This window comes from Sphaeramia orbicularis, chromosome 22 (assembly GCF_902148855.1).
Source record: "Sphaeramia orbicularis chromosome 22, fSphaOr1.1, whole genome shotgun sequence".
NCBI lineage: Eukaryota > Metazoa > Chordata > Actinopteri > Kurtiformes > Apogonidae > Sphaeramia > Sphaeramia orbicularis.
This window is the reverse complement of record NC_043978.1, coordinates 26279235-26293450: the sequence shown is the minus strand read 5'-3', so window position 1 is coordinate 26293450 and position 14216 is coordinate 26279235. Positions and strand designations below refer to the sequence as shown.

The 14216-nt window shown below is 36.2% G+C and overlaps 1 protein-coding gene across 1 annotated transcript in view; it reads right to left on the bottom strand.

The window, feature by feature from the left end:
* The window catches only part of rps6ka1 (ribosomal protein S6 kinase a, polypeptide 1), a 160371-nt gene that overhangs the window by 108042 nt on the left and 38113 nt on the right, over positions 1 to 14216 (bottom strand). Inside the window, 1 exon segment of the mRNA XM_030127076.1 lies at positions 9100 to 9144. Within this exon segment, the coding sequence (XP_029982936.1) occupies positions 9100 to 9144 (45 nt within the window).

The window sequence follows — 14216 nt, the reverse complement described above, 5'->3', positions numbered from 1 at the left end:
GGATAATTTCTAATTTTAGCTTTGTCCTATTGATTTGATATGTCGGATCATGCCTTGGTTTGACAATCGATTAATCTTCCACTGTTGTACGGCTTTAACTAAAAACCAGATAAATACATTTAAATGTTTTACCAAATAGGAAGAGGAGTATCATGTAATAGATTAAAATAAAATGAATTTGACTGGTTTTAGTCTTAGACTTTGGTTTATTATAGTATACATATTTTAAATAATATACACTTAAAGAACACACTAACATTCATTTTAAAATGTGCAATAGTAATCTGGACCCCATTCCTGATTTCTATTGGTACAAGACTAACTGCCATTAGTCGCTTTTCCATTGGACATTTGCGCAAAACTTTACCAGTATTAATTAAATGTCGAAAAAACAGAAGCACATAATGTCAGTTTTTCCATTAAATCACAAATGCAATGATTTGTTTATTTATTATCGTGAGATGACATAAGAAGTCATTCCATAAACACGGTGACAAACATAAATATCGTGTTGATTTACAGGTATATTCATTATTATTATAAATTATCCCTCTATCTCGTACTAAATTTAAAAAAATTATTCGGTTTCCTGGTGTGTGCACACATACCGCGCCATGTTTCTTTTAAAACTCTTCTTCTTCACTTGTTGTAATGTCCGTCAACATCCGTTTTTTTTTTTAATTCACGTGACTAGTTGTGTAAAAAGGTCTTTCCATCGCAGTTTTGCGTGATATACCATTTGTGCTACACCTGAAAAACCACCTCTTGCAAGTGCAAAAACTTTTAATTGAAAAACGAGAGTTCTGGCGAAATTGTCGTTTTTCCATTACGTAAATTTTTATGCACAAGTTATATTCGTGCAATTCGAGGGTCAATGGAAAAGCAAAGTGCTGAAGGGCCTGGTGGACAATGAGTGAGAAAATAAAGCATGGATCAACACACTTTGTGCTACATCATTGTATGAAAAGTGCTAAATAAATAATGATTGATTGATTGATTGATTGATTGATTGACTGATTGATTTACTATGCACTTCATGCTAATGATGCTGCTGTGGTGGAATGTAAAAATTGGATGCTGTCTTTGAGGAGATTCGTCCCCCACTCTTATTTCTATGTATCATATATGATTCTTTTGTTTATGTATGAAATGGCCCAATCCCCTGTTGTTTTTGTTGATATGGTTGTTTTTGTTTGTTTATTTGTTTATGTGCTTGTCTATGCTGGTTTGTGTCTATGTATGTTTGGCTGTTCGCAATGACATGTTGTATAGAAATTATTATTATTATTATTATTATTATTATTATTATTATTATTATATGTAAAGGAACAGAAACTGTATTCTAGTTTTGTTACACATGGCATAACCTTCCATTCATGTCTCTCCAGCCTCTTGCTTTATATTTGTATTTATTCTTTTCTGTGTGTTTTTTTTTTTGTTTGTTTTTTTTTATTATACGACAAACTCAATAAAGATGTTGACCAGAAAAATAGGTGCCACAGTAGTGTGATTATAGTATTTTCCAGTGTTTAATCATCAGTCATAGTATTAAGGTTGACAGGCTTGTGATTGTATTTGTCAGTTTATGCCTCTTTTATGATTCTTCTGCGAGTCTGTCAGCACTAAAAGTGTTAGTTTGTGTTATTTTGCTGCTGATGAAATAAAGTCAAGGTGATGTGAAGTTCAGACTGAGTTTATCTGCCAGTGGCTGTAAACGTCGGATTGTGCAGTGAGCCTACAGAGGCTTTGCAAAGGGAAGAATGACCAAAAATGTGAAAATATTTTAGGCTAATATGAAACTATGGTGGATACAATGAGACTCTGGCTGGTTGTGAGAGTGTACTGTAGGTAATTAGAGGACAACCCTCCCCTCACCTTCCCCTACGGTGGCCTGAAGAATACAAAAATAAAAAACTTGGCAGAAGGTCGGTTTCCATGAATGCATTCAATGTGCACTTTGACATTTTACACTGTGGTGTTTGATGTCAAATTGCAAACGGAAATGTAAACACCTTTTACGACCAATTCTATCAAACCGATGTAGCAAATATTTTACATGACTAATCAGTCATTTGCTGTGTTCTATCAGATGTTCCAAAGTGTGAATCTTTATCTGGTAAAACAAGTTGTGACGGGGTGTTAGAAAATATCGATCTGCAATATATCGCAATATTTCATTTCACAATACTGTATCGATATTTAAAAGTACTGTATCGATATTTTTAGGTATTTATTCAAATGCAGATATGGCGGAGATTAATTTTCGGGTTTTTTTTTTCTTTTTGTTTATATTTTATTTTTTTGTTATTTAACATTCTTTTATTAAATTATGATTATCTGAAGCATCCTAAAAAGCATTTTGAAGCATCCTGAAGGCGGCCATACACTGTGCGATTATTTCGATCGTTGCATGCAGCTCCATCTCAAACTGTGCGAATCAGTCGTACAGTCAGGCTCACGATTCATGTTCTCACACTGTACGGGCCGATGCTCGTATGCAACCTGACTGCTCACACTGTAGGACCATACACCACAGGACGCACCACACATTCGAGTGTTGTATCCAGAAATACAACGTTAAAATACCAAGGAATCCGTAAAAGTGTATAGACGATTGTGTATTGGCGTGAGCCACGAAATGGTAGTGCTAAACAAAAACCAACGAGCTGCTTTGGCAATATGTGCCATTATCTGCGGTGAATCCAAAAAGAAAAGACAACGATGTGTTCGGTGCAGGAATTGGTTGTCCAGACGTGGACAGTATAGGCTGTCATCCTACAGCAGGAACTAGAGGTAAGCTGCAACAGCTAAACTGCACTAGGACAATAGCCAGCTACTGTTAGCTTGTACGCTACTGTATGCGTCTGTGTTCGCGCATGCACAGTGTGAGAATTTGAGGCACATCGGTTCGTGGCACTGCTTTGACAGTACAATACACTCACGAGGAGCGAGCAGGATTTCAAACAGCTCCGTTTTCCTTGCGAACACACGATTGCTGGTCGTGAGGTGGTCGTGAGGTGCTAATCGCTTCTCCTTACCCCATGTACACTGCACGAAGCACGACACGATTAGAGGCACATCGGGCCCGATCCCAGAAAGAGTCGCACAAGTGAGAAATCGTCTCTAAACTCACACAGTGTAAGGCCACCTTAAAAAGCATTTTTTACTGTCTGAGAGAGGCAGATGTTAGTTCCTTTGTTGGGATTGCACAAAAATAATGTTATGATGTTAGTTATGAACTAATAGAATATGAACATTTGAGCTGGATCTTAAACTGTAATGTCTGTAAAACATAATATAAGTTTTAATACAAAAAATGTTGTGATATAGCTTTACATCCTGTTGTGATCAAATAAAAATGTGTTTAGTATTTGTGCATATTTCAGGTGTAATTCAATTCTTCCAGGAAATAATCATTTTTAAAAAGAAAAAAACCAAAAAATTGCCTTTTTAACAGTATCATTATATATCGAGATATATCAGATCATGATCCAAGTATTGTGATTTGTATCGTATTGCTTGATTCTTGCCAATACACAGCCCTAGTTGTGACGAGGAGACTAAATTATTCCTCTGTCTCATCCATAAAAAAACAACCCTCTACTTCTTCTACTCTGTTTATTAAAGTCATGTCTAATGTTGCCTGCAGCTCCACCTGCTGGTGACACAACAATGCCTGGTTTATTTGAAATCACTTTAGAGAAAATGCATAAAATTAGCATTTTCTTTTTTTTTTTGGCTATGCTTCATATTTACGTAACATTTTATGGAAACAGAGTCCGTGTTTCATTGAGTCCATGTGGGTTTTTGGTCAATGGGATTATAACTCTAGATCACTCTCAAACATAAAATATGGGAAGAAGAAGAAAGACATGAAGACGAAGATGACAAAGAAGATGAAGACAACAAAGATGAAGATGAAGAAGACAAGGAAGACAAAAACAGATGAAAAGCAGAAGATGACGATGAAGATGCAGAAGATGAAGAATAAGACAGATGAAGAAGACAAGGAAGACAAAAACAGACAGAAGATGAAGATGCAGAAGATGAACACGAAGATGACAAAAACAGACAAAGAAGAAGAAGATGATGAAGATGCAGAAGATGAAGAATAAGATGAAGAAGCAGAAGACAAAAACAGACACAAAGAAGAAGACAATGAAGATGTAGAAGATGAAGAATAAGACGAAGACGAAGAAGACAAGGAAGACAAAAACAGACACAAAGAAGAAGATGAAGAATAAGATGAGGAAGACGATGAAGAAGAAGAAGACAAGGACAACAAAAACAGACATGAAGAAGATGACAAAGAAGATGAAGACGATGAAGATGCAGAAGTGGACAAAGAACAAGATGAAGATCAAGAGATGAAGAACACATCCATTCTGAACTATAGAAACATGGTGGTGCGAACTGGTGGACTCTGAAGGCCAACCCACTCCCACTGCAGACTTCAATGGTTCATTCAGTAACAAAAACACAATTCATATTTTTAGGTGATTACACACTGATCAACCTTAATTATGAACATTATTCCGTGTGTCTGCAATCAAATCCCTCTAAACGTTAGACTCATAGAAAAATTAATCAGTGCTTTTGAGTCTGTCTGGGCTCTACAGAACACCTCAATCATGATTATGAATAAAACCCTGATATAATCATTTGTCCCGATCGCCCTCCACTAATAGCATGTATAAATTAATAGTATTGTTCTCTTTGTAAAATGGCATTTTCTAAAGTGCAGGCTCCGTAACATGTCTTTTCTTTTCTTGCCATCAGACACTAAGAGCTTTGACCGGCTCTGCCTCCGTAACCGACCACTTCAACTGAAACCCATCCTCCTCATCCAGCGCACTCATCTCTTACTCAGTAACAGCACATTGTTCTGAACTGAAAGGAAAGACACTTGGGCCGATGTGCGTCTCCCCCTTTAGAAATGAGCACAGAGACGAGAAAAAAAAAAAAAAAAAAAAAAAAAAAGAGGCAACGTGAGACAGAACATTTCCGTGTCCTCTGCTACACGACTGGAGAGTAATAGTCTACCGGAGGAAACAGGATCACATTCCGGGAGTGGGACAATAAAGCACGGAGGCCGGCCAGGAAAAGGGCTGAGTCAATGATTCTCAGTGTGTGTGTTAGTGTATGTGTGTGTTTGTATGATGTGTTAATAGTCGGATAGGACACATGAGGACACGGACCATGTCTGAAACCATGGGCTGATCATATTGACCCAGACGCATCTATACTATATACACACAAACCCAACAGTCCCTCCATCTGCCAGACAATATTTGACACATTAAAACCCTACTGTGCAGCATTAATACTTAATTATCAATACTAACCGTAGCTTACGTTGCCTTAAATCAGGGGTGTCAAACTCATTTTAATTCAGGGGTCATATTCAGCTAAATTTGATCTGAAGTGGGCCGGACCAGAAAAATAATAACATAATAACCTATAAATAATGACAACTCCAAATTTTTGTCTGTTTTAGTGTAAAAAAAAAACCCATTAAATTATGAAAATACTTACTTTTATAAACTATCCAAAAAAAGAAAAAACTGAAATTTAAATTAAAAAACATAAGAAAATTTAGTGCGATTTTAACAATACTATTCCTCAACTTCTCATTTGTCCATGTGCATTATGGATCAGATCTACAAAGACACTAAACACTGAGGAACAGGCAGAAAAAATTTTAAAATTGTGCTTAATTTTCTTTAGACATTTCAGGTTGTTCATATTTGTTCAGGTTATTCACATTTTAATGTTACAGGATGGTTTGTAAATGTAAATAATTTCATAATTTAATGTTATTTTTTACACTAAAACAAAGAAAAAAATTAAGTTGTTAATTCTAGATTTTTTTTTGGCTTAATTCAAGATGTTTTTACTTAACTGAAGATATTTTTTGGCTTAATTCAAGATTTTTCTTAACTGAAAAATTTGTTTTTTGCTTAATTCAAGATTTTTTTTTACTTAATTGAAGATTTTTTTTGGCTTAATTCAAGATTTTTTTACTTAATTGAAGATTTTTTTGGCTTAATTCAAGATTTTTTTTTACTTAACTGAAGATTTTTTTGGCCTAATTCAAGATTTTTTTTTTTTTACTTATTGAAGATTTTTTTTGGCTTAATTCAAGATTTTTTTTACTTAATTGAAGATTTTTTTTTAGATTTTTTTTTTTTTGGCTTAACTGAAGAGGGTTTTTTTTACTTAATTGAAGATTTTTTTTTTTTTTTGGCTTAATTCAAGATTTTTTCCTTAATTCAAGCTAAATTTTTTTGCTTAATTCAATTCAAGACTGTGGAATTTTTACACTTGGCGAAAACATCCCAGGGGCCGAACTGGACCCTTTAGCGGGCCGCATTTGGCCCCCGGGCCGCATGTTTGACACCCCTGCTTTAAATGTTCTTTAACCCTCAGGGGTCCACGGTCACGGCCCCATGACTCAATCACATGACATTTTCAACACATCGTAGCATCGGAAGTCGGTCATGTAGACCACTGGGGAAAATTGCATTCGAAAGTGTGGACGTGAAACACTCTCCCACTTTTTATTTGATGTTGATAGAGCAAATACAACCGAAGATATGACGGTTTGAACTCGGAGCAAACAAATGTGAGTAAAAGAAAACCGCAGAAAACACATATGTAAAAATATGCTTTTATGACAAATATTTGAGTATAGTTTTAATTTATTACAATTCTAATTTTATACACCTAATATTTGGAACTAATATTCACTTTTAAAGACTTTGAAAAGGTTCATTAAGCATCTTTGTGTAATTTATGCGTTATAAATTATATACATTTTTCAAATTGGATTTTATATTTTTTTGTGTGGTTTTTGTCCTTTTGTGTTGACATAGTAGGTTAAAGTGAAAAGTAATAGGCAGATGAGATAGATGAAGTTATGCTGAAAAAAACAGATACCAAACATGGGTATAGTAAACGTTACTTTATATAGTATATAAAGGCAAAATCAAAAGTACTCAAAACGGCCAAATAGGCTCAGACCCTTAAGGTTTAAGATAACGTTGTTGGCGACTGCCGTAGTAAACGGCAACGTTTAACTCTTAATCCACTGCAAGGATGTCGCACTGTATTGCATTTGTGGGTCTGTTTGTGTTGTGGTCGGCACGTGTAGTAATCAGCCCACGGGCTCAAATTCATAACAACTCTGCGGTGGCGCCGGGGACGTGGTTTGCGCACGCTCCCAGGATGCTAAGCCTTCTGGGTAATGTAGTTTCTGGGTTAATATAGTCGCTGTGCTTAGTCTAATGCAGTGGTTCCCAACCTTTTTTGGCTCATGACCCCATTTTAACATCACAAATTTTTGACGACCCCAGACATTCAAAACAGAATTTTTTTTGCTAAAATTAATTTGTTTTTGATCATGTAATAGTTTGCTATGCTATTTTGCAAATAAACATTAATTTTAGTCTACATTTAGTCTATATAATGTATATTATTATGGACGGAGGCAGAAAAGCCAGGTGTAGATTACTGCACAAAGTGAGAATTTGATTTTCCATGGTCAGGATATGTACAGTCAGTCCAGCTTGGATTTACAAGGCTGACAATTAATACTGAACAAACAAGAACTCAAACTATGAATTATGAAAGAGCTGTAGCATCTGAAACTGACCACAATGAACATTTGAAAGTCACATGATCAGGTCAATTAAGATAGGCCCTCTCAGATATTATATCCTGCATTTTATTTGAACTTGATTTTTATTAGAAAAGGGTTTGGTGTTTTAGTTCAAAGGAAATATATATTCAATCATTTAAAAAAAAATTATTAGTAATTCTTATTTTTATTTTTATCAATTACAAGAAATTTCAGGCGACCCCAAGGTTGAAAAACACTGCTTTAATACCTGTTGCTCCACTAATCCTGTCAATACATGTAAATTTTTAGTGTAAAATGCAGTTTGTCATCTTTTCATGGTCATCAGATATGACCCATTTGGACGTTCAGGGGCTCCGTAGTTACCATGGATTAATACTGAACAAACAATAACTCAAACTATGAATTATGAAAGAGCTGCAGCATCTGAAACCGACCACAATGAACATTTGACAGAAACAGTACCACAGTGCTTCAGTTTCAGCTTCACAGTTTGTCATGTCTTTTATGGATTGGGATTGTCTCTGTCAACTCACCATATATTTTTTATTAGGAAGTTTTTTGTTTTTTTTATTATTAATTGCAAGAAATTTCAGGCGACCTCATTTGAATCCCAGGCGACCCCATGTGAGGTCCCGACCCAAGGTTGAAAAACACTGGACTAATGTGTTTCGTGTTTAAGTCTGTCGTGCTATGTGGAAAACAACTTTATTTGCTTTTTATGTGTGAAGAGTATATTGTAATTATGTATTTCTATGTGTCTGTTTCTATTTAAAGGTTTATGACCTGTGGTAAAAATAAATAAAAAAACAAGAAAAGGATAAACACGAGTCATAATATTGTGTGCTGACTGTCGAGCCTTTTCGGAGGGCTCAAATTCTGCAAAGTCCGAACAGTTAGTGTACGTGTGTGTTTGTATGATGTGTTAATAGTCAGATAGGACAGATGAGGACACGGACCATGTGTGAAACCATGGACTGATCGTATTGACCCAGACGCATCTATACGATACACACACAAACCCAACAGTCCCTCCATCTGCCAGACAATATTTGACACATTAAAACCCAGCCAGCGAATGCCCCCTGAGGACTGTCAATGCCATCGCTAAATGAATAAATCAACACGTAGTCATGCATTTATGAGCAGGGACACATGAGAACATAATGGCTGCCTTTTCTCCCGTCAGTACAGACTGGAACAGAACAGAATAAAAATGAAGATTCACACAAGAATTTGCCCTTTGATGGAATTTTGCCTTCTGCTGTCGGCTTCATAGAAAAACACAAACAAAAGCCAAGAACGCTAAACTGGATTAATCTCCAAGTGTTTTTTTTTTTTTTTTTTTTTTAAATTGGATGTTAAACTGAATGAAAACTGAATCACACTTGTGAGAATGTGTGAGTGTGTATTTTCTCGTGTTGGTTGATTGACAGCTGGTGTTGCAGATGCTTGCGTACCTTGACAGCAGGTGTGACTCCATCCTCAGTGGTGCTCTGCCCATTCTGTAAAAAAAAAAAAAAAACACGTGACAAAACAGTCAGTAAGTGTGACAGTGCATGCATGATAAGTGTGTGAGCAAAGGAAATAGAAAGACACACACAAAAAAACAGAGAGGGGGAGAATACTTGTAAGACTGTGTGGGTGGGAAACAATCCATTGTATCCAGCACTTTGTTCCTCAACTGGCAAACCTAATAATCTACGGCTGGCACAGAAATGCACATCCTTTATCTGTTCCCCAGTAGGTAAGTGAGGCTGAAGAGGTAATCATTGTTATTTGTCAAACAATGGCTTTCCAAGGGCTATTCGGAGGAAAAAAAAAAAAAGACATTCGACATGTTCAGGTGGCAGGAGTGGGCGGATACTGGCTACCTTTGAACCGGCAGGCGGATTTCAGTCAGATTAGGAGATAAAATGAGTATGTGGTATCAACAAAGGCAAAAACAACAAGGAGAACAAAGTAGAGGCCAATATGATGTGAAGAGGCGAGGCAGACAGAAAAAAAACACAAACTTTGGTGCATTTTCTCAGCGACTCATGACATACACTGATCAAATATAATGTTATAACCACTGACAGGCTAAGTGGGATTAATTTGGATTATCTGCTTCTGGTGGGACGTGTCAGTGGGTGGGATATATTAAGCAGCAAGTGAACATGTAGACTAGTGATGTCCTGAATGGGATTTTTTTGCTTCCGATCAGATTTTTTTTGGGATTAGTTTTGCCGATACCGATCTGATATGGACTTTTTAGAATGATACTTTGATTTAAATTTGGAGTCATTATTTATAGGTTATTATGCTATTATTTTACTTGAGATCACAATTGGGTTGAATGTGGAACCTGAACTAAAACAACTATGACACCTTTGACTCTCAATAACTTTAGTATAATTTTTGTACTTTCCAAATTCATATTGTGGGACAAATTAGACCCTTATATTTTCCATTGCTGTAGTGCATCTATGAACAGGTCCATCCAGGTATTATATGATGGTGCGTTCAGTGCCGAGCGTTAGCGATATGAAGCGGGTTACTCACGGATTAAATTGGGGCGGGTCAAATATTCCACAAAAACCCAGCGGGTTGAAAAAAACAGATTTGTGCATCACAACCGGACCTCATGAGTAAGCGCAGAGTGAAAGTGAAACTTATACAGGGTGGGGAAGCAAAATTTACAATGAACATTTAGTTGTTTTTTCTCAGCAGGCACTACGTCAATTGTTTTGAAACCAAACATATATTGATGTCATAATCATACCTAACACTATTATCCATACCTTTTCAGAAACTTTTGCCCATATGAGTAATCAGGAAAGCAAACGTCAAAGAGTGTGTGATTTGCTGAATGCACTCGTCACACCAAAGGAGATTTCAAAAATAGTTGGAGTGTCCATAAAGACTGTTTATAATGGAAAGAAGAGAATGACTATGAGCAAAACTATTATGAGAAAGTCTGGAAGATACTATTAAAGAAGAATGGGAGAAGTTGTCACCCCAATATTTGAGGAACACTTGCGCAAGTTTCAGGAAGTGTGTGAAGGCAGTTATTGAGAAAGAAGGAGGACACATAGAATAAAACATTTTCTATGATGTAAATTTTCTTGTGGCAAATAAATTCTCATGACTTTCAATAAACTAATTGGTCATACACTGTCTTTCAATCCCTGCCTCAAAATATTGTAAATTTTGCTTCCCCACCTTGTAGATGCTGTAGTAGTTCCTCTAAGCCTCCCGCTGTTGTGCAGTTTTTCTCTACCTATGAAAACTTTAATTTGAGGGAGCAGGACATTTGCCCCCCCCCCCCCCCCCTTCCTGAACCGGGCCTGGATCAGCTCGATCTCGAGACTAAATCCAATCTGATCCGATCTTCTAAAAAATGCCAGATCAGCCACCAATACCAATCTGTAGATCAAATTGGGACATACCTAACGTAGACCAAAAAGGTGAAGTGTTGGAAACACTAAAAAATGGCAAGAGTAAGAATCTGAGCAACTTTGACAGGGGGCAAATTGTGATGGACAAATCACTGGGTCAGAGCATCTCCAGATCTTGTTCATTCCCAGTGTAAAGTGGTTAGAACCTAGCAAAAGCATTTAAAGAACAATGACCAGATGTCAACCAGTCGAGCATCTATGGGAGCAGAACAGTATTACCACCTACACCTACAGTAACATCAAGTGACCCTTCTAAGGAAGGATACAGGTTGTAGCTGAAACATGTCAAGGTAAAAAAAAAAAATCAACTTTTTTCCATCTGTCTGACAAAAAAAGAAAAGGGAATCTTTATAATTTCAGCAGACAGTATGAACCTAATCGGACTATTATTACCACCCGTCTAATATTGTATAGGTTCACCTTCTTCCACAAAACCAGCTCTGATCTGAGGCCTGGACTCCACCAGACCTCTGAAGGAGTGCTGTGGTATCTGGACCACAACGTTAGCAGCAGATCCTTGAAGTCCTGGAAGTTGTAAAATGGGAGGGATTGGACTTGTTTATACAGGACGTTCCACAGATGATTAATTGGTCTGAGATTGGGATGTCCTTCCTTAGTCCATTTTTGTTCGGTACTATCCACTGCAGACCAGGAACAAACAACAGGACCTGCAGTTGTGGAGACGCTCTGACCCAGTCATCACCGTTACAATATGGACCTGGTTAAAGTCACTCAAGTCCATACACTGATCATTTTGCCGTTTCCAACGCATCAGCTCCGAGAACTAAATGTTTTCTTGCTGCCTAATAGGTGTGTAAGAAAATATCAGTTCTGCAATACATCGTGATATTTAATTTCACAATACTGTATCGATATTAAAAATAGAGCTGCAACTGATTAATCGATTAAGTGCTTGAAGCGAACACAAAAATTCACTATTTGATTAATCGACTTGTATTGATTGAAGGGAAATATTCTATTGCAGTTTTCCTGAGTTGAAACTTCTTTGTGCGTCACAATAAGCGTCCGTGTGAAACACAATAGTGGAACCAATGTTTAACAGCGGAGAAATTAAGGAAACAAAGCTTTGATTCAGGAGAATTGTGGTGAAATGATTTTTTTGGATCACTTTGAGTCGATTCATCAGTTGCAGCTCTAATTAAAAAGTAATGTATTGATATTTTTAGGTATTTATTCAAATGCAGATATTGTGGAGGTTAATTTTTGTTTTATTTTCTTTTTTGTTTATATCTTATTTATTATTGTCTAACACTGTTTTATTAAATAATGGTTATTTGAAGCATCCTAAAAGCACTTTTTACTGTCTGAGAGAGGCAGATGTTAGTTCTTTTGTTGGTATTGCACAAAAATAATGTTATGATGTTTGTTATGAACTAATAGAATATGAACATTTGAGCAGGATCTTAAACTGTAATGTCTGTAAAATATAATTTAAGTTATAACACAGGAACATTTTGTGATATAGCATTAGATCCTGTTGTGATCAAATAAAAATGTGTTTAGTATTTGTGCATATTTCAAGTGTAATTCAATTCTTCCAGGATATAATCTTAAAAAACAAAAGAAACAAACAAAAAATTGCGTTTTTAACAGTATCATGATATATCGTGATATATCATATCGTGATCCTAGTATTATGATTTGTATCGTATCACCAGATTCTTGCCAATACACACCCCTACTGCCCATTCTGCTATGTAACCCAGTGAAAGGTCCCATTGTAATGAAATGATCAATATTATTTTCACTTCTCCTATCAGTGGTCACAATGTTATGAATGATCAGTGAACAATAGAATTAAAAACCTAATTTTTTTAGTCGTTGGACAACTTAGAAAACTTCAAAGCAGTGTGCATTGTGTTATTGCACCAGTTTCTAAACACCCGAGCCTGGCCCAGTCTGTCAGTCAGCAATGTTTCCAGTTGCATTGAACGGTTGTTGAAGATGCACAATAATGGACTGACTGACCTTCAGCTGTCTGGATCCAGCTCTGGTTCTCTGACCAGACTGAAGCACACTGATGGACATGTTCTACTTCTGTCAAATGTGGCATCTTTCCTGACAGTGGAATGGCATCATTTTGTGATCTTTTTACCACATGCTGCTCAAGGCTGGTCAGAGAATTGGTCTGATGATTAGAAATTTCAGATCAGGCATCAAACTGTATTTTCCATTCAGCACTAAACCACTAAAGCAAAACAGGCCCGGGGATTTGCTTTTACCAAGGCATAGATTTTTATCCTTGCAGCTGATGTCCAAGGCCCTTTGAGGACTTTTGGTCTTGGACTGGTGAAAAATGACAGTATTGCAATCAAAAGTATTGTCCCAATATCATGCAGCCTTAATACATTAACCTGATTTCATTATACACACAATGACAATAAAGGCTATTCTTCATACAGACATGTTATACTATTTTAGTAAATGTCACGTCACAATAAAAAAATGTCATGCTTGATTTCATTGCAAATGACAGTTTAACGTATAAAGACCCAAACATCCACTGACGACCAAAATCATACACTGATCTAAACTGTTTAATATCTGTTGATCCATTAATTCTATCAATAAATGTAAATAACTGGTGTAAAATACGGTTTGTCATCTTTTTATCGTCATCAGATAAACCCAGTCTACAACATTGATTCACTGGTAAAACCTGTGGAGTTGGATCAATGATAGTGAATGGAAACACTTGTTTTATGCTCAGTTAAGGACATATTTGTTGAAAAAGTCGCTTTTTCTTCAGATTTCTCTGTCTAGATATAATAACCTTTGAATTTACTGTGAGCTGTGAGCTTTCATGAAATTAAATATAGGAAATCAAATACAGGAAAATATATGATTTACAGAGAAAAATGCAAAACACACAGGATAATATTATAATAAATGTTAACCAGAGAGGACAATGTATTTGGGAACAGCCAAAAATTTACATCCGTAGTTACCATGGAAACACCGTCATCTTCTACAACATTGATTCACTGGTAAAACCTATGGAGTTGGATCAATGACAGTGGATGGAGACACTTGGTTTATGTTGTGTTAATGATATATTTTTCAAAGAAAAAAATCTGTCTCTTCAGTTTTCAACTTTGATCTGAGTTTTAATGACA